The sequence below is a fragment of the Phytophthora infestans genome, genomic scaffold (genome assembly GCF_000142945.1).
Source record: "Phytophthora infestans T30-4 supercont1.25 genomic scaffold, whole genome shotgun sequence".
Lineage (NCBI taxonomy): Eukaryota > Oomycota > Peronosporomycetes > Peronosporales > Peronosporaceae > Phytophthora > Phytophthora infestans.
In genome coordinates this window covers 1,931,860-1,956,568 of record NW_003303734.1, presented here as the reverse complement: position 1 = coordinate 1,956,568, position 24,709 = coordinate 1,931,860, and the positions used below count along the sequence as shown (strand labels likewise).

The window sequence follows — 24,709 nt, the reverse complement described above, 5'->3', positions numbered from 1 at the left end:
AGGACACACATTGATATCTTTAAGGGCCTGTTCGCGTTGTGCCTGGAGATGGAGATGATTGTGGTGTCCTACGATCTCCACCTCCAGTTGTGTCGCTACGTTCCTTCTCCAGGTGCACTTTAAACCAATCAGGTGCCGATACCATGTGTGGACACGGCACTCACAACCTAGAATCGAGAAGTCACATCCTCATCTTCACGCTCTCCTGCAGAACAAAGAATGATGCAGTTAAGGTCTGAAGACGCCACTCAACCAGAGGACGACGCAGCTATCATACCGGTACACACTCGTACCAGCAGTGGTCAGAGCGCACCACGCCGCAGGAATCAAGGCAGGAACGAGACAAAGCACCCATTTGCGTGGACAGTAAATGCGGCTGAGGTGCTGCTGAGATTGCGATTCGATAGCCTGAAGGGGTTGTTTGATGGCACTAAGAACTCGAAGCAGTTGAGTGCTGCGTGGGATTACCTAGCTGCAGAGACTCACCGTATTGGTGGCCTCGAGGTTGATGCTACCCAGTGCAAGTCAAAGGTACTGTGTATGAGTCTAGCGCTACATTATACGTACAGCAGTTATAAGCAGTACAGCCGCTTGTCCTACTGCAGCACACACAGCTAGCAAAACGTTTTCAATGTCCTCCTCCATAACAAATTGTGAGCCTCTCGTCTCTACCTCCGTCTCCTGTCTCCACCTCCAATAGGTCGAGAAGGATATCACCTCTAATCTCCAGTTGTGCAGTTGTAACAAATGGTTTTTGGCCAATCAATTGTTAGACGTATTTAGTGAGATGGGACCATCTCCATCTCCAGGCACAACGCGAACACGCCCTAAAAGATCGGCTTCGATTATTACCCAATCCGCTTCAACTTGCCAGCAATTTGTTTATCAATCATGTTCCCGTTTTGGTTCAATTTCTTCCAGTCGCGATCTTTTATTCCGCATTCTTCTTCTTGGGTTGAGCAAGATACGTAGCGATGGCGGTATGGAGCTCCGCGGCCTTCCTGGGCATGTTCGGTGACCCGTACCTGCGAGGCACGCCGTACGAGGCCGGAGGGGATCCACAGGCGCTTGTAGGCGCACTAAGCGGCTTGACACGGCTGCTTCAACCGCAACAGCAAGTCCACAATGGGGCAGACCCCGTGAATTTTTCGCTTACAGTTGAACAGGAACGAGTGTTGCACACGACGCTGCTACCTCAGTTGGCATTCTGCGGTCAGTGGGCTGAGATGGGGGCTAAGGTGGAGGACGCCTCGCAATTCCAGGCGTTTTTGGCCGAATGGAAGGCCGAGCTAGCAATGCTCGAAGTGGGGCAGCCCGTACTGGTGCCCGGTGGCTATGTAGGCAACGTTAACAGTCACTCAATCATTTACGTAGTGGAGAAGACGAAGGATACAGAATATTCGTTCACAGTGTGCAACAAAGGCCCAGGAGCGGAGATGTACCACCCGTGCAAGGTGGAGGGAGGCGCCGACAAGATCCGCGTGCAATCTTGCATTCAGATCAGTGCTATCCCAGCTACTCGCTTCCTGGATATGGCTTTCTGGACGCTTTTATTCTCGCTCTGGGTGCGCAAACCGCCATCTGAGTACCATCGAGTGGAGACCATCTATGATGTACTATTACCCTGGCTCGCGGGCGACAAGTTGTTGCCGTTGGCGAGCGAGACGACTGAGACACAAGCACCCACTGATTGGACGACCGCAGCTTTTGGCGGCGTGCACACAGCGCAACGCAGTCAACTGGGCTTCTGCAAGAGCGTGGTCGAAGCAGTGCGATATTTGTGTCTGCGTAGCCGAGCCTTCACGAACGACGAGGTGGAATATGCCATTCTGTACAAGCTGCGCTACCGTCTGTTCCAGCAAGTCGTCAAGGATTTGGAGATCGCTCAAAACCCCGCAAAGCGATCACGGAGGGCACGCTGGACAATGCACTGCGAACACTGTCCACCATCTCGCTGCAGGATTCGCTGCAAGGCACTCACACAGTGACAGATATCGATCCAGAAGCTGTTGTTGGTATTTATTTCGCACTGTCCAAGTCCCGCTGCCTGCCGTAAGCTGACTAAACTGCTCACAGTGTTAAGCGAGAGTCTACATGCAGCAGGAAAGAAGCTCATCGTAATAGTGGTCTCCGTTGACCAGGAACAAGCTGATTACACAGCTTTTGTGGAGAGTTTGCCAGACCACACGTGGCGTATGGTCCCTTTTCCCGAAATGGAAGCTCGGAAGCAACTCATCCAGACGTTTAGTGTCACGAAAGTGCCTCAACTCGTTTTGCGAGGATCCGATGGGGATATCTTGACGCCTATGGGAAAAGAATTGGTGATGTCGGACCCAACAGGCGAGTTTTTCCCCTGGACAAGCGAAGACTTCGCGTTACCAAAATCAACTCTGTCACTGTCTGAGACCAAGTGCATTGCTATGGGTGTCAAGCAAATTGGTCGGAAAACGCTGATACACCATGCACGTAAGAACATCCAAGCTAATGGTCTTAGCCACGTGAACAAGCTGATGCGCCAGACAGAAGAACTCATAGAGTCGGTAGGGGTGACTGCTAGCTCTGAAGGCAAGAGCAAGCGTGGCACTTCTGCACTGGGTGAAACGCTTTCTTTTACGCCTCACGCTAACGCGGAACTGCTTCAGCTGCCAGGAAACGAGGGCGAATATGCGGGAAATGCGTCGGAGCTCGAAATTCCTGCTCTCAACAATTTCCTAGATGTACCTGAGCGCGTCACTTCTATCGCTCTAGCGGTCGCGGCGTTTGTCAGGTGCGAGGCTTTGTGTGAGTCTTTGCTGAAGCGAGCTGCAGAGGGTTCGTCATCTTCTAGGATGTCTTTGCATCTCGAAGTTATCCAGCTTATTACAAGTGTCCTGGTGGAAGTGTTACCTGTGCCGGAGCCTGTGAGTTCAGACGGCACAGCGTCACCCACCTGCATGTGGCGTCAACCTGTCACGAAGGACATGCAGCTTCGGTGTCTGAATCACTTGCATTCCTTGCTGATGATTCTTGGATCAGTATGGCAATCGGTGGAGCAGCCGAGTCGCCAGTTTGACTCGGAGCGCGCGCTTGCGGCCTTGTGTGTGTTATCCATCTACGATGCTGTAGTTCGCACCCCGGCAGCAGACAAACCTCTCGAAATATCGCTGATGATGGAAGAAGAAGGTGGATATGTACTAGCGCACACGTTTTGCAAAGCTAATTTCTCGATCCAGAAATTGACCTCGGCGATGGAGTTTGCACGGCCAAACTTTTGTGTGGTCCGAGGCCAAGTGCTCGCTTATTTCCACATCCACGACGCAAAGGGCAAGCGACAACTTTTCGATTTCCACATGCCTGAGGACAAGATTGAAGTGAAGAAGTATTCAACGACGCTCTTGTTTTTCCGTCAACTTATGGAGCGGTATCACTACCCGTTAATCGATCCTAACAACCAAACTCCACCAACCGAAATGGAAGCGTTGATGGAGTGGTTCTGTAGCGATACCACGCCCATGGCAGATGATCACCCAGAAGTGGGGTTGACTCGCGACTTAGTCATGGTGGTGAAGTTTCTAGCTACGATGGAGACAAAGGAGGTCGAGCTGATGAGGCGTCGTACTGCGCACCAGCACTGGCAGATGTGGCAGCTTTCGTTTGATGACTCATCGGCAACTCATCGACGAAACTTTTTCGGTATGCGAGGACTGAATCGAATTCTTCATGCTACGCTAAAGTGGGAGGTAGTTAACTTCCGTGGAAGTGACCAAGATATCGCTGATGTTGAGGTGAAAGGGTTTATGGAGAGAAAGGTTTACTTTGGCGAGGGGCCGGTTATTACAAGTCCTGCGAATTTAAGTGCTCTTCTTGTTAAAAGCTCGAGCAATGCGTCCGCAGAAGGTCTTCCTACTGTCATCACGGAAGATGATATCATGCATCTGACTGATCTACCCACGTACACTGGGACGCTATCTGCGGAAGAATCGGAATGCCTCATGAGCTACTTGACGGTACCGTACACACGGATTCCACTCGTAGTGTCATTCTTTTCGTCGCGAGACCGCGTGACGTATCTGTTCAATCCGATGTTGCAACAGCTGTTTCGTGCCGTTTTGTTCGAAGGTGGAGACTGGGTTTCTGATGAAAAAGCTGAAGAGATTTCCCACATTCCGCTACGAAAATCAAATCTCGTAATGCATGAGGAAGCCATCCAACGGACGTTTGATGCTCGAGTTCACCACCAAAAGTGTGAAGACCATTTGGGCACGATGAATGGGCTACTGCTGAACGAACTTATTCACGCCCCAGAGGCGATTGTGGTCCCGTTGTTGAAGATGCTGGATGCTGTGAAGGAGCTGGGTGAGGCGTCAGTCCATTCGGCTGACGCTCGCTTTATTCTTTTTATGATTAAGTTGGGAGTGGATATTTTGCGCTACATGACATTCGCGCTCGACCGATGCATTGCTGGTGATGACCGGGCTCGTGTTGAAAAACTGGAGGAATACCGGTATCAATTGATGAAGTACGGGTTTGGTTTTGCACATGCAACGCTTAACAAGTGGAGGAAGGAAGCCGAAGACGCAAACAACCTCCAGACTGCGTGCGTTATTCACTCCTACCTGGTACTTCTTCATGTGAGCTTGCGGCCTTCGGAATACGACGCCCAGAAAATCTCCGAGATGATAGGTTCTATTGCGTATGTTCACAATTGGCATTGTTTCGGGATGAAGCTATCCACCGACAGTGATGATGAGAACGGAGGACTATCAGGAGAAGAGCGACTCCTTCGTTGGCTTCAAGCCCAAGGTATCGACACAGGAAATGTCAGCAAGAAATCCCTTGACAAATATTTGAAGGGGCGACCTCTGTACTTGAAGATTGGCATGCAGACAATTCAAGCGCCAAGTATTGTCGCGCTTCGGAACAGCGAAGGAAAAGAGCTGCAACTACCACCTGGTGATGTCCTTGAAGCAGAGATTTTTGAGATTATGCAGTTGCATCGTCGCTCCATCGTGGATTGGCTGGCAGGTTTGCCAAAAGCCAACCGAAACAAAGTTCTGGGTGGTATTGTCCGAATTGCTCTCCGCTCAGACGAACAAACCGACACGTGGGAATGGATCGAGGAATCTGGCGTCGGGGGTGCAGGAAAATATAGCTGTCGTCAACAAGAACTAAAACTTGATGCTCAGACCGGAGAAATTCTGTGGAGAAACGATGAGTTGAAACCTGTTCCGGACTCGATGACCCAATATGCCGACTTCATGGCCATTTTTGGAAACAAATCGCTTCATTGCGGTCTTGTCGCACGCCAAGAGCATCGCCTGTGGGTCAATATTGTTGGCACGGATTTTCAACTTGTCGAATGGGATGACCCAACAGACGAAGTAGACCAGGGTGTGGGTGCTCCTGTCGTGTATGAGCCTGGGGCTGCAGGTAACGCAGACGACCCAAGTGATAACTCTCAAGAGCTTAAAATGTACTGGGAGTGTCCAGCCTGCACATGCGCAAACTTCAACGGTGACAATCCTAACGCTGCATGCGATGTATGTGGCACTCCTCGGGTTGCACGTGCTCCACCACAGCCATCACGAGGAAAGCAAGAAGAAAAGCCCAAGCAACCTGGTGATGACGGATTTCGCTATCTTGGCAAGGTTTATTCGCGTCCGTTTGATATTTACTCGGAGGAGGAACACGCTCATACCGGCGAACAGTGGCTTGTGGATCTGGTGGGCAACGCGCTACGTCTCATGTACCCTCCAGTACCTGATGACAAGAAGTTGCCTTACACATTGTTTCTTCCCAGTGACCCGCTGCCAGACAGCGCTGCTCACGTACGGTTGATTGGACTTGATCGAGGCTCGGATGATAAAGACAAGGAGAAGATCGCGACTTTTAAGGAAATTGTGGCGTACCGAACCATGCAGGTGATGCACATCTACGCACTGGTATCACACGGACGCAGACTCTATCGCAAGCTTATCTTTACGTCAAATTCTCGCCTGAGTCTTCACAGCTTCGCTTTGAACATTTCTCCTGATCAAGGTCCAGTCGATCCAGCGCTGTTGCGTGCTAGCGGTGAGCCCACTGAGCGGCAAATGCTGGGAGGATCTCTCATTATATTACGCAAGAATCATCTACTCCATGGCACGGAGCAGTTCGTTCTTTCTCGCCTTTTGCAGGGTGTTGTTCCGAGCTGTTTGCTGGAGAGTTTCCGCTTTTGGATGGGTGAGGATGGACGACTTCGAGGCGAGCCTGTGGATTCAAAGTCACAGTGGTTCCGATATCGAGTGGAAGTTGAGATGAACAAGAATGGGCAGGCGTTTATCAGTCGGAAGTCTATCATGACTTCATTTTCTCGTATCTACCGTGACAGTCAGGAGAAAGAGCGATCTGCAGCTAGTAGCCAGATGCAACCTCCACCAGCGCCAATTCGAGAACCTGGGAGATCAACGACGGAAGCCTCTCACACTCCATCATTTCCATCGCCAGAGTCTATTGAGATTAGTGATGATGACGTGGTCCAACTTATGGCTATGGGTTTCTCGTACGCTGGGTGTGGTCTTGCCTTACGCGAGAATCATAATAATGTCGGCTTGGCAGCTCAATGGCTGCTCGATGAGAACAATCAGATGAAAATTCTTGCCGCTGAAGAAGCAGCTGCGTCTGGCGAGGTTGCTCTCACCCCGGAGGAGCAGCACGAGCAAAACATTGGACTGCTTATGAGCTTGGAGGGCTCACCATCACGAAGTGCAGTTGAGTATGCATTGGGTCTATTTGGCAACGAGCTGGAGCTAGCTACAGCGTGGTTATCGGATCCCGCTAATCGTGCGGAGATCCAACGAGCAGAAGGTGTTGAAAGTGTTGCTGTATCTGGATCAGGGGAATCGGTAGACGAGTTACCTACGCCAATGGAAATAGATGAGGAGTCGAAAGGTGGGGAGCACGATGATGATGCGCTGGAAGTTGTTGAAGAAACCGTTGGGGAGACGTTATATCTCCTGAGCGTGCTCGAGGCGTGCTCGGCACGTGAAAGTGATGAGGTTCTTACATTGTGCGAACTGCTTACTCGTGTGGAGGATCTGTCACACGTTCTAGTGTGGTGTACCAGCAAGGATGAGACGACCACGCCTTCTGGATTATCCTCAATCGCTTTCATCGAGCTACCAAGATTGAAGTTGAAGCTTCAACCGATGAGTGATCCAGAGACTGGACGCTTACGTCTAAACGTGATGGATCAGAACGGCTGGTTTGTGAGTGACCTAACTGTTGCGATGCCGGACGATACGTCTAAATATCTTCGAGGACTCGTCGAGATTGCTCCGGATTGCTTTGTCCTCGAGTCGGATACGACGGATCTGAAACTTGTCTGTCCTAATCACGATCTTTATCGTCCAGCAATACGCGGGGAACCATTTTCTTCGATTCTCGTTAGTGATCGCGGTTCGGTGGGCTGGCAACAAGCGATGGAAACGAGATTTTACACATATCCTGTTCATTCGAGCAACACCTTTCTGCTTTCTTCATCGCTGAGCTCAACGCTATACCTGATTCTTACTAGCTTGCTCACTCGCAATTATTCCGCAGCGATGGAGCTGATACTGGGGTGCAATGTGGACGTGAAATTTACCGACGAAGAAAAGCGAGTGTTCGATCAGCTGGCCAAGACACTTGACGATCGCCATCCGAATGCCTGTGCATGTCGTATTCGTCTGTCTCTAGGTATCGCCTACAGTGACAACAAGGCTCCGTGGAAATTGAGTGGGGAATTGCACGACTATCTCACCACTAGTGATCACGTCGATGCTTCATGCAAGCTCACTTTAGAGGAGGAGAAGGAAGCTCTAGCACATTGCCACCAGCGGTCCCCTCTTTTGTTGCTGCGCAAGGAGTTCTGTGACCACGTCCAACCGGATATCGCGACGAAAATTGACTTCAAGTTAACTCGATCACGCGTTGGTGGCCAGCCGTGGATGAAGCTTCGCTTGTATAGCAAAGGGTATCTTGCGGCTCATGGTAAAAAGCTTTCGACGGTGCGGTATAACCGACCGAAGCATGGAGTCGGGATTGATAACAAGTTTTTGATCGACGACGAGGAAGCAGGTAAATTGGTGTGGAACTGCGCTGTTGTTGGTGACGAGATCAGTGGAACAAACCGAGGACTGGGCTTCCTCTTCTTGTACGAGTGTCTGAATCAGCAGCTTGTTGTTCGTATGGGTGGCGATGATTGCACGCGCTCGTTTGGAGATTTGTTTACACGCTTTTTGCACTTAAAGCTGTCAAGATGGGGTCGTGAAACCGTGGATGACGGTGAAGAGGAATGCGCACCATCATTTGCAATGGCACAGCTGGCAATGGTGATCGCACATCCTGATGGTGGTTGGCCTTCATCTCCGTGCGACCAAGAAAGCGTGCACATGCTCTCTCGTGGTGCGAATCTGTACTCCAAGATGACAGTGGGGACGATGTTAAAGCACTTTTTCGATTTCGGCGAGATGGAATTCCAATCCAAGCTCGAGTCCGAAGAGCATCAGAGTCGTGTCATTGGCCCGATTAAAGCTCAGTTCAGTGAGTTACACCATTCTGCCGAGCATGTGTTTAAGATACCTGTTACTCCCACGGACGACTCGACGAATTTCGACGCGTCAAACGCATCTTGTGGTGAGCGTCACTTTGTTGGAGGCAAGGACTGCGTCATTAACCCCGAGTTTCCGTTGGAAGCAATTGATGTAAAACGATTCATCACCTTCTGCGATCCAGAGGCTGAAGTGCGGACAACGCTACCGTTTGATCTGTCAAGCCACCCAGTCGCTCAAACTGCGGCTGCAAAAGATTTGCTGAAGCGACTCGGCGATGACATTGCTATTAACGCAAACGCAGTAAATGGCAGTAAGGATGCGTTCATCACGGGTGTGACTCCCATGAATTTGTCGATGTCTGGTGAACACAAGTCAAACGGCTCGGCTCTTGAAAACCTTCAAACGCTAATTCGTCTCTGTGAAGAGATGAGGACGAGTGACCGCAAGATGGTAGAGGAAGGAATTGCGACGCTAGAACTGCAGTTGAACGAGATTCGTCGCGATATCCATGGAAATGCTGAACAGGTTGCCGCCGCGGATCGCTTTGTGATGCAGCGTCACGTTGGTTTATATCCTCGTGTGACCTTCGACTTCCTCACGTCTCTTTTGGCGTCCGACTCGTTTGAAGTAGATCTCAAGGCCCGAAATCCGTTTGTGGTGGACGTGACTGCGGATCTGGTTGAGAAAATTTTGCTGGTTCTCCTCCTCTGCAGCCGCATTGTGCACATCAACCGAACAGTGCAAGCTGCTCGTGCTCTTGTCAAACACCTCAACGGTCTTGTTGCCCCTCGAGGTGTCGAGGACTGGTCGAGTAAGCTAAAGATGACTCGGCAAGCATCTCGAGATTTGGCTGATGTGCTGCTATCGAAGCGATATTACCTTCATGGATCTACTCAAGGAGCGACCTCAGGGTGGCGGTTTGATCCACGCTTCTTGGTGTTCGAATACGTCTTCGACATCTTATTGCGCGGACGACAAGTTCAAATGATTGACAGCTTTATGACAAGTCTGGCGAAGGGTGACTCCCGCGTGCAACAAATGATCATGGGTGCGGGTAAAACGACAGTGGTTGGCCCTCTGCTAACCTACATTCTCGCTGACAAAGAGCATCTGGTGATGCATGTCATGCCAACGGCACTTCTAGAACAGTCTCGCCAGGTTTTGCGAAGTCGCTTTAGCAATCGCGTCCTGCGCAAACGTATCTTCACGTTCGAGTTCGATCGCGCCATTAGTGATGACCCCGCTGCTGCTTTGCAGATGTTCACGAAGCTGGACCGCGCTCGTCGTCATGGTGACGTGGTATGTGCCTCTCCAGAGTCGATCAAATCGATGATGCTCAAGCTCGTGGAGCTACTGCACTCGCTAGATGAATCATCCGACATCATTGAGCTGCCTCTCACTTCAGCATCGCAGAACATTAGACGCCTTAGGCGTGTGCTCGAAGATCGTTCCGAGATGGCTGATGAACTCCACAAGACTCTCAGGTTATGGCAAAATGGTATCTTGATTATGGACGAGGTGGATGTGTTGTTGCATCCGCTACGGTCGGAGCTCAACTTCCCCATTGGCAACAAGTTCCCCATTGATCTTGCTGCCAACAGGTGGGAGCTTCCCATTTACCTGATCGATGCTGTTCTTGCATCGCCAAATGACTCGAAAGACCCTTCTGGATTAATCCCGCGATTGCATGCCGTGCTGGACGAAGGATACGCTGCACATACCTTGCAGCGTTTCCCGCACCTTGTGCTTTTGGACATGGAGTTTTACGAGGCGAGAATGTTACCACTACTCTCGGAAATTGCTATTGAATGGTTGTTGAAGCTCTTCCGTATGGGCAAAATGGAGGTGTCAGTCGATCGAATTAAGTATTATCTGGAGTGCCCTCGTCCAGAACTTCATACCGATGCTTCTCTTCGAACTGATATCGAGAACGGCCTCTCCGAGTCTTCGATTAAGCTGCTTAATCTTGCGCGCGATTGGTTGCGTACGATCCTGCCTCATGTTCTTTCCAAGATCAACCGAGTGTCCTATGGTCTTCTGAGAGGAGAACATCAAGCGGCAGCGGCTTCAGGACACAGTGGTGGCAACGCACATTCACGGTTGATGCTGGCAGTTCCATTCATCGGAAAAGATGTGCCGAGTCGCTCATCCGAGTTTGCGCATCCCGACGTGTTGATAGGACTGACCATTCTTGCCTATCGCTACGAAGGGATCCGCGTATCAGATCTTGTTCGCATCGTGTCGCAACTAAAGCAAGACTTTAGTCGCCAGCTCGGGCCACGTGACCAACGTCCAGCCTGTGCCATGTTCCGCGAGTGGGTCCGAATTGGTCTAGCTGCGCTCTCGTCGGAAAAGCAAGACGCCCGTCTTGGTGGTGTACTTCCACTGCCTCTTTTCCAGCTTCGTGACTCAGCGCAAGTGGCACGGCTGCACTTCCTCGTAGCTAAGCTTGCAGGCGTGGTGTATTACTATGTGCGACAACACGTTTTCCCGTCGTGTATGAATTTCCAGAAGCTGAAGATCTCAGCTTGTGGCCATGAACTCGGCAGTAATTCGCTCTTCGCGAAACGAATTGGCTTTTCGGGAACGCCATCGAACCTGCTACCGATGGATCTAGGCGAATGCTACTACGAGCCTCGCAGTGATGGCAGTATTTTCGAAGCTCTCACAAACAATCGTATTGTGTCTATCGAGCGTAAGGTGGAGTGGACGGCTCGAAGTTTGCTGCTGGATATCGCCCACGCACAACCGCCAGTGCATGCACTGATTGATACGGGTGCACTGATCACAGGTTTCGACAACCAGGAAGTTGCTGCGTTCTTGTTGGGCGAGCTGCCTGCTGAAATGGAAGGAGTCGTGTATTTGGACGAGAATGACCGACAGATGATCTTATTGCGTGATCATAACGCTCCCATGCCACTAGTGCAGTGCGGATTAAGCCCAAGCAAGAGATTCACGTTCTATGATCAAGTGCATACGACCGGAATGGATATTAAACAGTGCGTGAATGCACGTGCTGTCGTCACGTTAGGCAAGGATATGACGTTCCGCGACTACGCCCAGGGTGCTTATCGTATGCGTGGCATTGCTACTGGGCAGTCGATATGTCTGTTCCTGATTCCTGAAGTTGAGAATCGTATTCGTCATGAATTGAAACTTGCTCAAGTTGAATTGAGCTCGCAGGGATCAGCACAACAACGTCTGGACGAGTTTCTCCTGCTCGTGCCAGCTTGGCTTCTCGTCAACTCAATGCGTATGGAATCCATGCAACTTGTTCAGCTGTCGCTCCAGGAACTGCATAATACGTGGCGTAGACGTGCTCTGTGTTCTTTGCTGAATGAAATTGCTTCGGCCACGTCCAAGAATGCTTCTCTATCATCTCGGCTACGGCGGTTTATTGGTCGCAAGGATGACAGTGACAAGGCCTGGCTTCGCAAGTGCATCGCGATATTCCGCGTAGAGATCTCCTATACTGTGGAGGCCGCTGTACCGACAAAGAAACAGCTGTCGGATGTTATTGAAAACCTCATTCGGAATCATGAAGATTTCTTGAAGACAGACGAGGAGACAAGCCGTGTAGGTGCCGTACAACAACGACTAGCCCATTCATCAGGAAACCATCAGCAAGTACTTGCGGAGGATGGATCGCAGCAAGGAGATCTACGTCTCACCGCTGAGGTTGTGCACGAAAATGAGGCTGAAGCAGAGGAAGAAGCCGAGGAGGAAGCCGAGCAGGAAGAGCAGAAGATGAGTGCGTTCACGCGTGATGACGAACACCCGATTCCATGGAGCGCCTCAGTTCTTGCTCAGCCACCTACGGGAAGTGCTGCAGGATCGACTGAAGATGAAGAGATGAAGACAGCAGCTCAGCAACAGCACGATGAAGAGGCAAGTGTGTTCTACCCGTTTGCACAGTTCCAAGCCCACTCGGAGTGTCCGAGGATTGCGTTCCCTCAGGAGTTGCTGATGTCTGGGAACTTTTTCCGACGTCGATGGGTTGGTCTTGGCGAACGTCGCGTTAAGAACGTCGGACTTATTCTCGAGTGGTCCCCGCTACTCCACCAGGAAGCGATGAAGACTGTCGTGCAGCAGCTCTTTATGGCGATTATGGCAGACGGATCTAGCGGTAACGCAAACGAAATTGCAGTGAAGGCTCTTCAACAGGCTGCTGAAATGGCTACGACGAGTCCGGACGCGGTTTCCGATGCAGTGAAGGATGCCGTGGTAAGCACGATGAGTAAGTTGCCAGTGTATTTGGCGACGTTGTCGCTAGCTGAAGGCGAGACGATTCGTCGTATGATCCACACGAAGCACCCGGTGTTCCAAGTAAGTCAGGTGCAGCTCCGTACAAGCGAGGGTGAGCTTGTCGAGAGCTCTTCGTTCTTCTCATCTTGGACTACAAAGACTACCTCAACAGCTCTTACCGAGATGACGCCTCGTCAGAAAACGATTACTGTGGGTGTCCAGTGCTTGCGCTTTTTCAACAATGAGATGTATTACTTCCCGAACGAACTCGAGATGCTGTTGGAAGGACTGGCTACTGTGCCCATTTCGCTACGTCACGAGTTCTTCGAGTGTCTGCTTCGTCTACGACGTCGTGAGCGTCACTTGTGGGGGGACACACCGTTGGCTAAAGTGTTCACTGCTCAGAGCGAGTGGCATTTACTCACCGCACGTGCTCGTTTGCAACAGTTCCAACAGAGTCTTTTGAGAAAGCAGCGACAGTTCCAGAAGAAGAAAGAGAAAGGTAAAGACCCCAAGCCTACAATGGCCGCTCTTCACTTAGCGGTGGCACTGCGACGGTTCGATGAAGACGAGGACAGTCGGCTAAGTGCTGAAGAGGTCCACAAGTGCTTCGAGAGCTTCCAGCTGGGATTTTCGTCCAAGGAGCTGAACGAGATCATTGGACTAATCGCAGACGCCCGCTTTTCAGACGGTGACAAGGGACATGAACAGGGCATTCCGATGGAGACGGTCTGCGCGGCTTTTGGTATCTCACGCGATGATATGAAAAACGCGCTTCTTCGCGATGACCAAGAGAGCGCTCGTGCTGCAGCGGGTCTTGATGCTGAGGCTTCGTGGGCTTGTCCTGTGTGCACGTACGCGAACGACGGTGCTACGGACGTGTGCGGTGCCTGTAACGAGCCCAACCCGAAGCACCAGGACGAGGACGCACAGCACCAGCAGCAGCAACAGGGATGGCGCTGTAGCAACTGCACTTTCATCAACCAGCCGGACGACGTGTGCTGTGCTATCTGTGAGCTCGACATGGACGGACAGCGTGGCGTTCCTCGCGGCAAGTGGGTCTGTGCGGGCGAGCAGGGTGGCTGCACATTCTTCAACCCCATGACCAATTTCTACTGCGAGGTGTGCAATCGCGCACGTCCCGACCTGGCGTCCACTCACTTCTGAGCTCTTTTAACGTCATTTTGCATTTTGCAATTATAGGACACGTTGAATGCTACGTATCTTTTTGAAACATCTGTCTGCTCTTCAACTGCCTTCTATCTGTTGATTGGACAAAAGTACATCTTTTAAGTTTTGGCCAATCGATCGCATATGGCTTTCGACCAATCGTCATCCTTCTCGCTTCAAGTGTCCAGTTCATAGTGGAGCCAAGTCAAGCGCTCCACTTGCGAAAAAGACGCGAAGCAGCGAAGAAGGCGATGGACCCGCACTCTTTGGGGATGCAGGGTGGCGGCATGTCGATGCCCATGTCCATGGGTATGGGCGCTGCCAACACTCAGTCCATGGGCATGGGTATGAACCCCCAAGCAATGTACAGCCAGCCGCAGATGATGATGAACAACATGCCCATGGGCTCCATGGGCATGACCCAGATGAACCCCAACGTTATGAACCAGCCCCAAGTGAGCGACTGGCGGATCCAGCTGACGAGGGAACACCGCGCCAACCTTATCGCTAAGATCTATAACGAGATGGTACGGGTATCAGCTGACCCTGTGCCAGGCATTAAGCTCTGGATGAACGTGTCGTGGTATGAATTGTCGCTGTACAAGGAGTCGCCCACACAGGAGGTCTACATTAATAAGATATTCACGCGGCTCAAGTCACTGAGAGCGCAACAGTCGGATATAAACGCAGCCATGGCAGCGCAGGGACTGCCCAATCAGGGCATGCTCTCCAGACTCGACTTTTCGTACTATAACACACTTAATTTGAACCAGAGAGGCGCCACTGGGGGACAAGTTAGCAGCTATCCGGGACACAGTCAGGTGAGTGCACCTGGCTCCCACCCGGGAGCTCAACAGCAACAGCAACAACAGCAACAGCAACCGCAACAACCGCAGCAGAAACCGGTATCTGCAAGTACCACGAACACTCCAGTGAAGTCAGAGACGAGCACGTTGGGGAACTCTGTGGCCGAGTATTGGCAGCAACATGCAGCGCTGCGAGCAAAACATCAGGGAGATGTCGAGAAGGTGCACAATGCCTTCAAGAAGTATGTGGATCACATGAAGGGACATGATGAGACGGAGCAGAAGAAGAAGCTGCGATATCTTCTCAGCTATGTAGAGCTCTGCGCGAACATCTTGAACGAAGACAAGGCCACGCACCCACCGCGGAAGATCGAGGAGCTGGACAAGGTCTTTAAGTACATCGTCAAGATCGTCAACCCGTACCTGAAGAAGCTGCGTACGGAGACTGATAAGCGCAGCTACCCAAGTAGCGACGTCGGCAATGGCCAGCAAGCTGCAACAACAGGCCCTGGTGTACCCACGTCCTCGGGAGTTTTAACAAGCTCGGGCTCCAACACGATGCCCCCGGGTAGTTTCAGTAGTGCAATGGCACAGGCTCCGTCTGCTGGGCAGCCACAGCAGCAGAACGCGGCCAACACGTCGACGCAGATGCCTCAGCAAAAGCAGCAGCAGTATATGATGCAGCAGCGTGCTCAGCAAATGCAACAGCAACAACAAATGCAGGCTCAAGCTCGCCAACAGCAGATGATGCAGCAACAGCAAATGATGCGACAGCAGCAAATGCAACAAAAAGGTCCCCAGCAACAGTTCTCCGCTCAGCAGGCGAATCAAATGAAGCACCAGCAACAGAATAGTCAGAATGCTGCCAATCAGCAGAGTGGCCAGCAGACGCAGCAGCAAATGGGACAGCAGGCCCCTGCTAGGCCACAGCAGCCAAATCCGGTACAACATAAGCCTCCTCAGCCTCCTCAAGCTCAACCTCAGCAGAGCCACACACAGAACCAAAGCCAGCAACCCACAACGTCGCGAGGAGAGAGTCCATCGATCAGTTCTGGGCTCACTCTGGGCCTGGACGACTCGCTGTACGGTAGTATGAGCAACGACTTGTTGCAGATGCCGACGCCTTCCGGAACCTCCTCGGGCGGCCTCATGGACTTCTCCAACGCATTATCGCCCACGAACTTCGGCGGCATGGACTTGCTCGACTGGGACGACCAGGGAAGCTCGGGTCAGGGCGGCATTGGCGCGTCCACAGGCGACAGCTCGGACCTCATGACGTTCGTGGAGACACTGTAGATGGTAGAATCGCTCCAAAGAGGACCAGGCAGTAGTAGGTAATTGTAATTTTTCAATTTTCAACGTGGGGACTTCCTACTATCGGAGACGGAAGCATTAGCTTCTTCTTGGCCGAGTTGAACTGAGTCTGGTCGATCGACGACACTGAATGGCCGCCAACTGAGCCAACTGTTCACTAAACATCCAAAGTGCAAATCCTTAGTCAAAATTGCGATCGTCCAGCGCTGCGGGTCATGTCGTTGCCGCCGCGCGTGCCATCCACGGCCTCCACTTTACACGTGACAGCGTCTGACATCAGTCTGTTCAGTCGCTCGGACGACGAGGTCGCCAGCGCGGGGGAAGACGACGGGATGGCGGTCGTGGACGAGCAATTGGCGGTGCGGACACTGGTGAGCGAGCAGCAGCAAGGAGATGAGGGTGAAACACTGGGCCAGGAGCTGCTGGAGGCGCTGCGCTTAGGCACCAGCAACTTCCTTCTGGCCTATAACACACGTGCAGGCATCGCGGCCTTGTTGCGTCTGCTGAAGCTGCTGCAACGACGCGACTGGAAGGCAGCGGTGGATCTACGGCAGTTGCTTGACGAAAAGCACCTCAACTTCCGCGTGGACGCCGTGCGACTTGGTCTCTTCTTGGGCTGGTTCACAGGCGGCTACAGAGGCCTCAGGGCTCTACTGCCCGTGGTTCTGCGACGAATTCTGCCCAAAAAGCAGCTTCAGGACAAGCAAAAGCTTAAGGAGATCTCAGCCCTTGGGTCTGGAGCCATTGCAGCGCTAGCTCTGGGTTTTGTGGATGCAAAGCGACGTCGCTCTCTAGGTCTGTATGCGCTTACGAGAGCGCTGCAATGTGGCTACAACACGGCAAAGAGGCAAGAGCGCTGGCACTTCTGGGGCAGTGACTGGCAGTACGGCGACGCGCTGCTGTTTGCTCTCTCAAGTGCACAGGTCATGTACGCCTACGTCATGAGACCAGCGACGCTGCCCTCCGAGTACTTCAGATTTATCCAGCGGACTGGTCCAGTGGAGCTGGAGACACTTGAACTGGTGCAACAAGTGAACCGAAGCCTTCCAGTTAGCGCTGTTACACTCCAGAAATTGATCAACCGGAAGCCAGGGATTCCGAAGGACTTCCCGTTGCCTACAGATATCGTGCCGTGCAGACTTCTGCATGCAAACGCTGACTCGTGTGCGGTGGGAGCGTTTCTGAGCTTCAAACGCGCCTTCCAAAAGACCTTCCCGCTGTATCTATCCCTCTTCATTGTGCCAGGTGTGGTCATCCACTTCAAGCGCTTCTTGCGTGCACCGTTCCGCACTCTAGCGCGCTCGACGTTGAACGCCACACGGTCCAACTGCTTCCTAGCGTCCTTCGTGACGCTCTATTTGTCTCTCGTGTGCATGCACCGTCGCGTTGTCAGTAAGGACCACCGCTTCATCTATTATTTAGCGGGACTCGGAGCCTCGCCGACTATTCTCCTCGAACCAAAAAGCCGACGCTCCGGTATGTTGAAATGCTATTTCTCAGGAGAATGAGGACTGACACGCTTGCTGTAAACAGAATTGGCGCTCTACGTGCTGCCACGCGCTCTGGACAGCTTAGCGATGATCCTGCATGACCGTGGAGTCTGTTCGGGCTTCAAATACGGCGAGGTTGCCCTTTTCTCGGCTTCAATGTCCATAATGATGTATTGTTATGAGGTACGACTACAGCAGAAGTGGAGACTGTATGCGAGGTAACCAGCTAACTTGCTCTTGAACAATTAACAGCACGAGAAGGAGTCCATGAGTCCGTTCCTGTACAGCACCATGAAGCGCTTCATGCAGACGTCAACTGACAAAAAACAACAGTACGCGGCCTCTCTCGAGCAGAAAGAGAGACGCCTCTCACAGTCGATTCCAATGGCTCCTGCTTCTACATCCAAGTGAAGCGATGCTGGGTCAGTGGTGTGTATTTCTTTTGTTGTGGATCTTGAACACAAGTGACACGCTCTATGGTGCTGAAGTACTTTAGATCGGAAGAGAACAGTCGATAGACGCTTCTCTTTCTTGTTTTTTTATCGAGCTTCTTCTCGCTTTAGCTCGAGTACTATCGGCCACTACAACTGCTGCATTGTCGTGATACACATCTCTTAAACCTGGGCGAACCGAACGCTGCGTACGCTCGGTAGGTCCTTCAAAGCGTTCAACGTCTCGTCAGAGGGCACTGAGTCTAACGCGAGAATACCAAGAGGATGTTCAACGTTGTTCTGACGAGCGAGACCGAAGTTGGCGATGTTGATCTTCGCGTCGGACAGTTCACTCAGAATTCCGGCAATAGCACCAGGGACGTCTTCGTTGTTGAACACCAGAATGTTGCCCTTCGGACGGAATGCTGGGAAGTCTGAGTACTCGTTCACACGCACGACACGCGGGTCCTCACCGAAGACGCTACCCTTGACGAGAAGACGGTCCTTGTTCTTGGTCTCAACTACAACAGCCAGACAGTTCTTCAAGTGACGACGAACAGCTGCCGGGTCGGTCTTTAAGTCGCCTTGACGTACGTCAATACCCTTCGCCATAGCAAGCAGCGATGAGTTCAGAAGACTGATCTCGAGTTGTTCCTCGTCCTCAGCAGGTCCCTTGTACTCCCGCATACTCTCAAGCATTCCCTTAAGCAGCGCATTCTGCAATACCTGACGAGCTTGTGGCGTGGTGATGTCAATCTGCAGCCCACCAGTAGCAGCTAGGAACACATTTGTGATCCGGTCCTTCGGGTCGGCCGACAGTGTGAGTTGGTGCACGAAGCGACCGAGAGACTCGCTTAGCTCCAGGAATGGCTTCATCTCCGGCAAGAGCGTCAATGGCATGAACACACCGTTAGCTACACCACGGTAGTAGCGCTGTGCCAGTGCAGCACCCACGTTTTCCGCCAAAAGACGGTACTTACGGCGCTGGAGCACGTCGTCCGACGCAGTACCATCAGCATGGGCACGTGTGATGACATTCTCGTGGTTCATCAGCTCTTGCCACGTAGGCGACATGTCCAGTCCGTCTGCTGATTGGAGTAGATCCAGCGCCACGCCGCTGATCTTGCCCGACTCCAGACCACGCAGCAACGTGTTCTCGTCCAGCAGACCGTGGCTGCCCTTGTACTCCGCGACTGACACGATCTTGACGCCAGGCTTGCACTTCTCCAAGGCCTCGTCTCCAAACATACCGCGTGTACGGGCTGTCAGCGGAGCGTGGAAAGTGATGAAGTCACAAGCTGCGTACAGCTCGTCCATGGACACGCACTTAACTCCCATGAGCTCGGCTGCTTCCTGGTTCAAGTTAGGGTCAAAGCCAAAGACTTGTAGTCCAAGCGCATGCGCCATATCTACTACACGTCGTCCAGCTTGTCCAATGCCCACGACGCCGAGGCTCTTCCCGGCCAGCTCGGTACCAGCGAATTCCTGGCGGTCGAACGCCTCGCCCGAGCGCATACAAGCCATACTGCGAGGCAGATGCCGTGCTAATTGGATGAGCAGACTGAGACCGATCTCTGCCTCTACGGACGAGCGGTCGCCCACCTGCTTGGACTCGAGTTGGAGTAGCATCACGCCCTGATTAGTGGCCTCCATGAGGTCGATGTCCTCGCTGGGGATGGTGGCAGCGGGCACAGCCACTAACTGCAGTTTGTGCTTGGCTCCAATGCGTAAGATATCACGCGGCAGTTTAGTACCGGGAGCTGCCAGCAGTGCGTCGTAGTCCTTCACCACTGAAGTCAGATACTCATCCGAGGCGGCGCGCACTTGGTCCACGACGTGACCGCGCTGTACGAGCTCCTGGACGCACGAGGTCTCAGCAACGTGTTCTGGAACGTCCACACACAGAATACGACGGCTGCTGTCGGTCGCTAGCAGGCGAGAAAACGAAGGGCGCAGCGCCGCGGGTCGCCTCGTGAGGAGGAAGCGCTGCCACATTGCTAATCTCTTGCGGCTCAAAGTATGCTCTTAAATTTTATCCAATGATCTTTGAGAAATCAAATTGACACAACGAGCACATGAAATAAGCGAAGAATGAGCCGAGTCCGGTACTGGCGAGAGGACTGGCAGCGCATGCCGCCGTATTTAAAGGCGGTGGTGGTCGGCTCCGCAACTATTGGTGGACGTACGTGTTGAGAGCCGATTCACTTGTCGCTGGTAGCCTTTTAAAGCGTCATAGCTGGTGCGTAGTGTACGTCGTGAATCATGTCGAGACAATGCCGCTCACCAACCGCCGCCGCATCATGTTCCTGTCCCCGGAGCACGAGGAACGACTGGGTGAGCAGGCCTATCGAGAGATTCTAAGCAGTTCCCAGCTTCTTTCACCGTCACATCCGGTATATTCACGCAGCATTAAATGTCCGATACTTTAAGAATACCATACTCACTTGTACATGAAGATGTCGCGGGCCGTGACGCGAGTTGGGCGCAAGATCGCGCAAGAAACAAATGCGCCGTTCATGAAGTGGACGTTCCATGTGATCGAGGCGAAAGAGCCCAACGCCTTCTGCTTGCCTGGAGGCAAAGTGTTTGTACACTCGGGATTGTTCAAGGTGCTGCGAAACGAGGACGCGTTGGCTGCAGTCATGTTCCACGAAGCTGCACATGGCTTGGCTCGTGAGTTTCTTTTGTAATTCTTGTTGATAATATTGACAGCTAACTGTTGTGGTTGAGTTAGGACATGGCGCTGAAAAAATCTCGTTTAGCTTGCTAGTGTATGGACTTCTGGCGCTCATATTGCCAGACTATGGACAGATCAGCGATCTGGTAGCCACTACATTGATTGGAAGGTATGGAATATTTAAAGTACTGATAGATGTTGCTGCTTAGATGGTGAAACTCGCAGTGGATCTACCGTTCTCTCGCAAGCTGGAACTGGAGGCGGACTCGATTGGTCTGAGGCTTATGGCACAAGCATGTTACGACCCTCGTGCCAGTATTCAGATGAACACATCGTTGGGTCAGCTAGACAAGGGATCTCAGCTCAAGTACTTTTCGACCCACCCACCCAGTGCTGAGCGGGTGCAGGCGCTACGGTCCGTGCAATTGCAACTTGTCAGAGGACAAATACTTCGATGTCGGTCTCACTCTTTTTCTGTATGTGCAGTGAGCAACTGAACATCGCACTCGAGATCTACGAGGCCTCCGAGTGTGGGTCACGGAAGCAGGCATTCGCGAAAGCAATGAAACCTGCCTTTTCACCTCAAGGCAATGCATCATTTGACTGGTAGATGCACGGAAGGGTATGAAAAGCAATGGACGAAATGTCGATAGTAACACTTGAGACACCCATGTTTGTTTACTGTACATGTACTGTAGTGCTAACTATTTTTTATGAAAGCTAGTATTCTTGGTTCACCACTTTGGTAGCAAACGGGTAGCGATTATCTGCGAAGACAAACCGCATCTTCACTGTGCTGACCTTGCTATAAACCTTTAGTGCTTGCTAAATTCTTTGAATTTGGCTACTGATACTTTCCAGATAATGCCGATGCCACTCGCTACTTTTTATTGGAGAATTGGTTTCGCTTGTACACACGATGATCTTACTGAAGTCGGCGTACTGTACACAACCTGGACCGGAACTCTGCTTCTTCATCAACCGCGTCTCCAAGGCCGGGTCGAAGGCTGAAGAACGGCAGTTTTGAAATAGCGTCGACACGAGCCAACCAAAAGAGGGCCCTTGCAAAAAATAAATGAGTGTGCCCAAAAATAGTACTATCCGTCGCCGACGCTTAGAAATTGAAAGCCTGTTCCGACGAAAAGTGGCTTCATTATACAAATAGCCATCAGAGAAACTCGAACTACTGAGGCAGCATGCGTCCAAGCTTTCCTTCATCTGGCTACGCCATTGTGTCTCTTCAGTTGGAGACTACAACGATAGACGCCTTACTAGCTGAAGCTAGAACACGTATATACACCCCTGTTTTTCGAGAAGTTGGCGGCGCTAGTGATGACCCATTTCGGAGTCAGTCGCGCGTGGTGTGTATGATCTCTACACTGCGTGTTGCTGCCAAATCTATTCAAGAGGACGCATTGATCCGTGATGAGAGGTACGTACCTTGCGTCTTTTCCTACATGCACTCTCGTCCTGGCGGAGCTACTCAAGAGACTACACGGCAGATGTAACGGGGTACGTAGCCCTAAGTGTACCCTGGATACATGAAGTGTGACACTTCACACTTCAGGAGTATGACACGTCATACTCCGAGAAATTTGGTACAAGGTACCAAGGTCGTTCAAAGCCAACCATTGGTTAAATGACATTGCATTTCTATCGGTAACTAACAGTTTGTATTAAACCCAAACTTAATCTACCTATAAATATACTCAGTTTACAATCTATCTATTTGGGTCACTTCGCTCTCTTTAATAAAAGAGGGGACCTGTGAACTGCCGTTCACTGAGAGTTTGTATACTCTCGGAAGATAACCTCCTCTTGCGCAAGGTGCTGTGTGACCCTGTCACACTTGGTAGCACTAGTAGTCAATCCACGCCATCGCGGGTAGACTACCTGAACCTCCGAAGGTCGTTGCCCTGGATAGGAACGACTTCTCCCATTTGAACGACTCTCAGTTCGAGTCGGTTCGGAAAATGGCAGGCATCTTCGGGATGGAGGCCCTGCAGAGCCTGGTGGTGTCAACACCGGCTGAGCAGCTCGAGCGCGTCAATGCATTCGACGCGTACGAGCAGGGCCTCATCGCGCATGTGCGGGAGAACCTGCAGGCTCCGGCGGCGGAAGCAAATCCGCCTCACCCGAAGCCAATACGGCTGAAGGTAAAGCCGTACGAAGGGAAGGAAGGCGAGAACCATCACTTCTGGGTCCGAGAAGTAGAGCTCGCGATGGACGCGGCTCTGATCTCGACCGAGCAACTGCGTGTTGCGTTTGCACTCTCCAACCTTAGCAGTCGTGCTAAGAGTTGGGTGTACACTCGGGAAGCAATATCCCCTGGATGTTTCATATCCTGGGCTCAGCTGTGCGAACAGCTCCGAGCCGCGTTCCTCCCGGCGAACTACGAGTACCGCCAGCGTTCGCGCTTCCTCGCGTGTAAACAAGGAAGGCGCGAACTGCACGAGTATGTGCAAGAGATACGGGAGCTCACGGCGTCCCTAGTGGGAAACCCACTCAATGAACCCATCAAGATGACTGTGTTCATGGACGGCCTTCGAGTGGGCTCGCACGCACTCAGCTGTTCCGGGTGCAGGCAAGCACCCTTGAAGAGGCGATTCAAGTGGCTCTTCAAGAAGAGTACAGTCATCGCCAGGCGCGTACGCCGGCCTCAGCGTGGCCTGGGAGTTCCTTGTCGGCTCCCGGTCGAACAAGCCCCAACGGACCAGTTCCCATTGAACTCGGGTCCGCCGAACAGCGTGACATCCGCTGCTTCGGCTGTGGGAAGATGGGCCACTTCAAGCGCGACTGTCCCGCGGAAAGACTCCGCAGACGGTCCTTCCCCAAGCCCGTCCTCAAGGGTCGCTGGCAGAAGCGAGGATCCCGGGGACAGGTGAACGCAGGGAACCAGTAAGAGCGCCCCGCCCCTACTGGGGAAGAACTAAGTTTTCGTGATGGGTGCGCGGGTGGCGCGTACCACGGGGACTTAGCCCCTGAGAGTCTTCGCACTCTCGAATCGGCAAAGAGCAGCGGCGGGTTGCTCGTAGTACACGGATGTGTACGGGGATACGATCATCCCTTTAGAATCTTGATTGACTCTGGGGCGTCGAAGAATTTCGCACGCCGCCAGACGGTTGCTCGTAACAGCAACAAGTTGTCCGAAGCTTTGAGAGAAAGCAAGGGCAACGGGACGGTGTCAGTGCGACTGGCCGACGGGAAGGTCGTCACTGTCCCCAACGTCCAAGTGGATCTGGCTGTCAAGTTTGAAGACTTTGACAGCCTCGAATAGTTCACTGTTCTCGATATGGATCCATATGATATGATCCTGGGCATGCCCTGGCTTGAGAAGCACGAGCCCTGGATCGACTGGCGAGGCAAGGCAATCGGTGCCAGCCGACCTGCGCAGTCCGACAGAGCATTGGTGAGTCATGTTCCCACCTCTGTCAGGACCCGGGGCGCCCGCAAGGGCTGCCAGGGTACCAAAGCATCCGGCAGATGCTTGGGAGTCGTCGACGTATATGACGACTCCGAGGATGTTTTGATGGCGGCCGCGCCCAGAAGAGGCGCTCGTCAAGTGGGTAACTTAGGTCCACAGGCGGGTAGCTTAGTTCCGCAGACAGCTGCAGCTGTCATGAACACTGAGAACAGCGTGTCCAGAGTGGGTAACAGAGTTCCACTCACGAACGCCCAGACCTTAACTGAAGAGGAAGGCGTTGAACACGCTTCCTGTGTGGGTACAACAGTATCACACGAGGCCACGAGTGCCTCGGATGTCGTAGCGACGACATCCCTAGACGTGGGCAGCAAAGCTCCCCGTCACAGACGCCGTCGGCGAAGACACCGCCGCCGCCTCAAGTCGGATCCGAACTTCGTTCCGATCGACGTCGCTTCAAGCGACTCGGAGTCCAGGGCCCGGGCTCCTCCGACAAGGCCGGTGGAAGAGTGCTATCACATCTTCGATGGCGAGACAGGTTTACCCGTCAAGGCATCTGGTGTCCACTTGGAACCGTTGCCAGAGATTGCGGAGATACTGAAC

The 24,709-nt window shown here is 52.4% G+C and overlaps 5 protein-coding genes across 5 annotated transcripts; 4 read left to right on the top strand and 1 right to left on the bottom strand.

Annotated features, from left to right (window-relative positions):
* Positions 1 to 974: 974 nt before the first annotated feature.
* Positions 975 to 13,964, top strand: PITG_13168 (uncharacterized protein; the record flags this gene model as incomplete). Its single annotated transcript, XM_002900641.1, has 4 exons — positions 975 to 1,865; positions 1,913 to 2,037; positions 2,084 to 6,825; positions 6,868 to 13,964. 4 exons carry the CDS (start codon positions 975 to 977, stop codon positions 13,962 to 13,964), a joined length of 12,855 nt encoding a protein of 4,284 aa, XP_002900687.1.
* A 231-nt stretch (positions 13,965 to 14,195) lies between these two features.
* On the top strand, positions 14,196 to 16,069 carry PITG_13167 (uncharacterized protein; the record flags this gene model as incomplete). Its single annotated transcript, XM_002900640.1, has 3 exons — positions 14,196 to 15,461; positions 15,567 to 15,626; positions 15,804 to 16,069. 3 exons carry the CDS (start codon positions 14,408 to 14,410, stop codon positions 16,067 to 16,069), a joined length of 1,380 nt encoding a protein of 459 aa, XP_002900686.1.
* Positions 16,070 to 16,302: 233 nt separating this feature from the next.
* On the top strand, positions 16,303 to 17,988 carry PITG_13166 (uncharacterized protein; the record flags this gene model as incomplete). The annotated part of the gene is made up of 3 exons (XM_002900639.1): positions 16,303 to 17,563; positions 17,621 to 17,760; positions 17,830 to 17,988. 3 exons carry the CDS (start codon positions 16,303 to 16,305, stop codon positions 17,986 to 17,988), a joined length of 1,560 nt encoding a protein of 519 aa, XP_002900685.1.
* Positions 17,989 to 18,083: 95 nt separating this feature from the next.
* On the bottom strand, positions 18,084 to 20,006 carry PITG_13165 (D-3-phosphoglycerate dehydrogenase, putative; the record flags this gene model as incomplete). Its single annotated transcript, XM_002900638.1, has 1 exon — positions 18,084 to 20,006. The coding sequence occupies one exon, from the start codon at positions 20,001 to 20,003 to the stop codon at positions 18,192 to 18,194; it is 1,812 nt and encodes a 603-aa protein (XP_002900684.1).
* A 93-nt stretch (positions 20,007 to 20,099) lies between these two features.
* On the top strand, positions 20,100 to 21,295 carry PITG_13164 (metalloprotease family M48X, putative; the record flags this gene model as incomplete). Its single annotated transcript, XM_002900637.1, has 6 exons — positions 20,100 to 20,190; positions 20,256 to 20,401; positions 20,465 to 20,681; positions 20,743 to 20,831; positions 20,895 to 21,100; positions 21,172 to 21,295. The coding sequence occupies 6 exons, from the start codon at positions 20,100 to 20,102 to the stop codon at positions 21,293 to 21,295; spliced, it is 873 nt and encodes a 290-aa protein (XP_002900683.1).
* Positions 21,296 to 24,709: the final 3,414 nt, after the last annotated feature.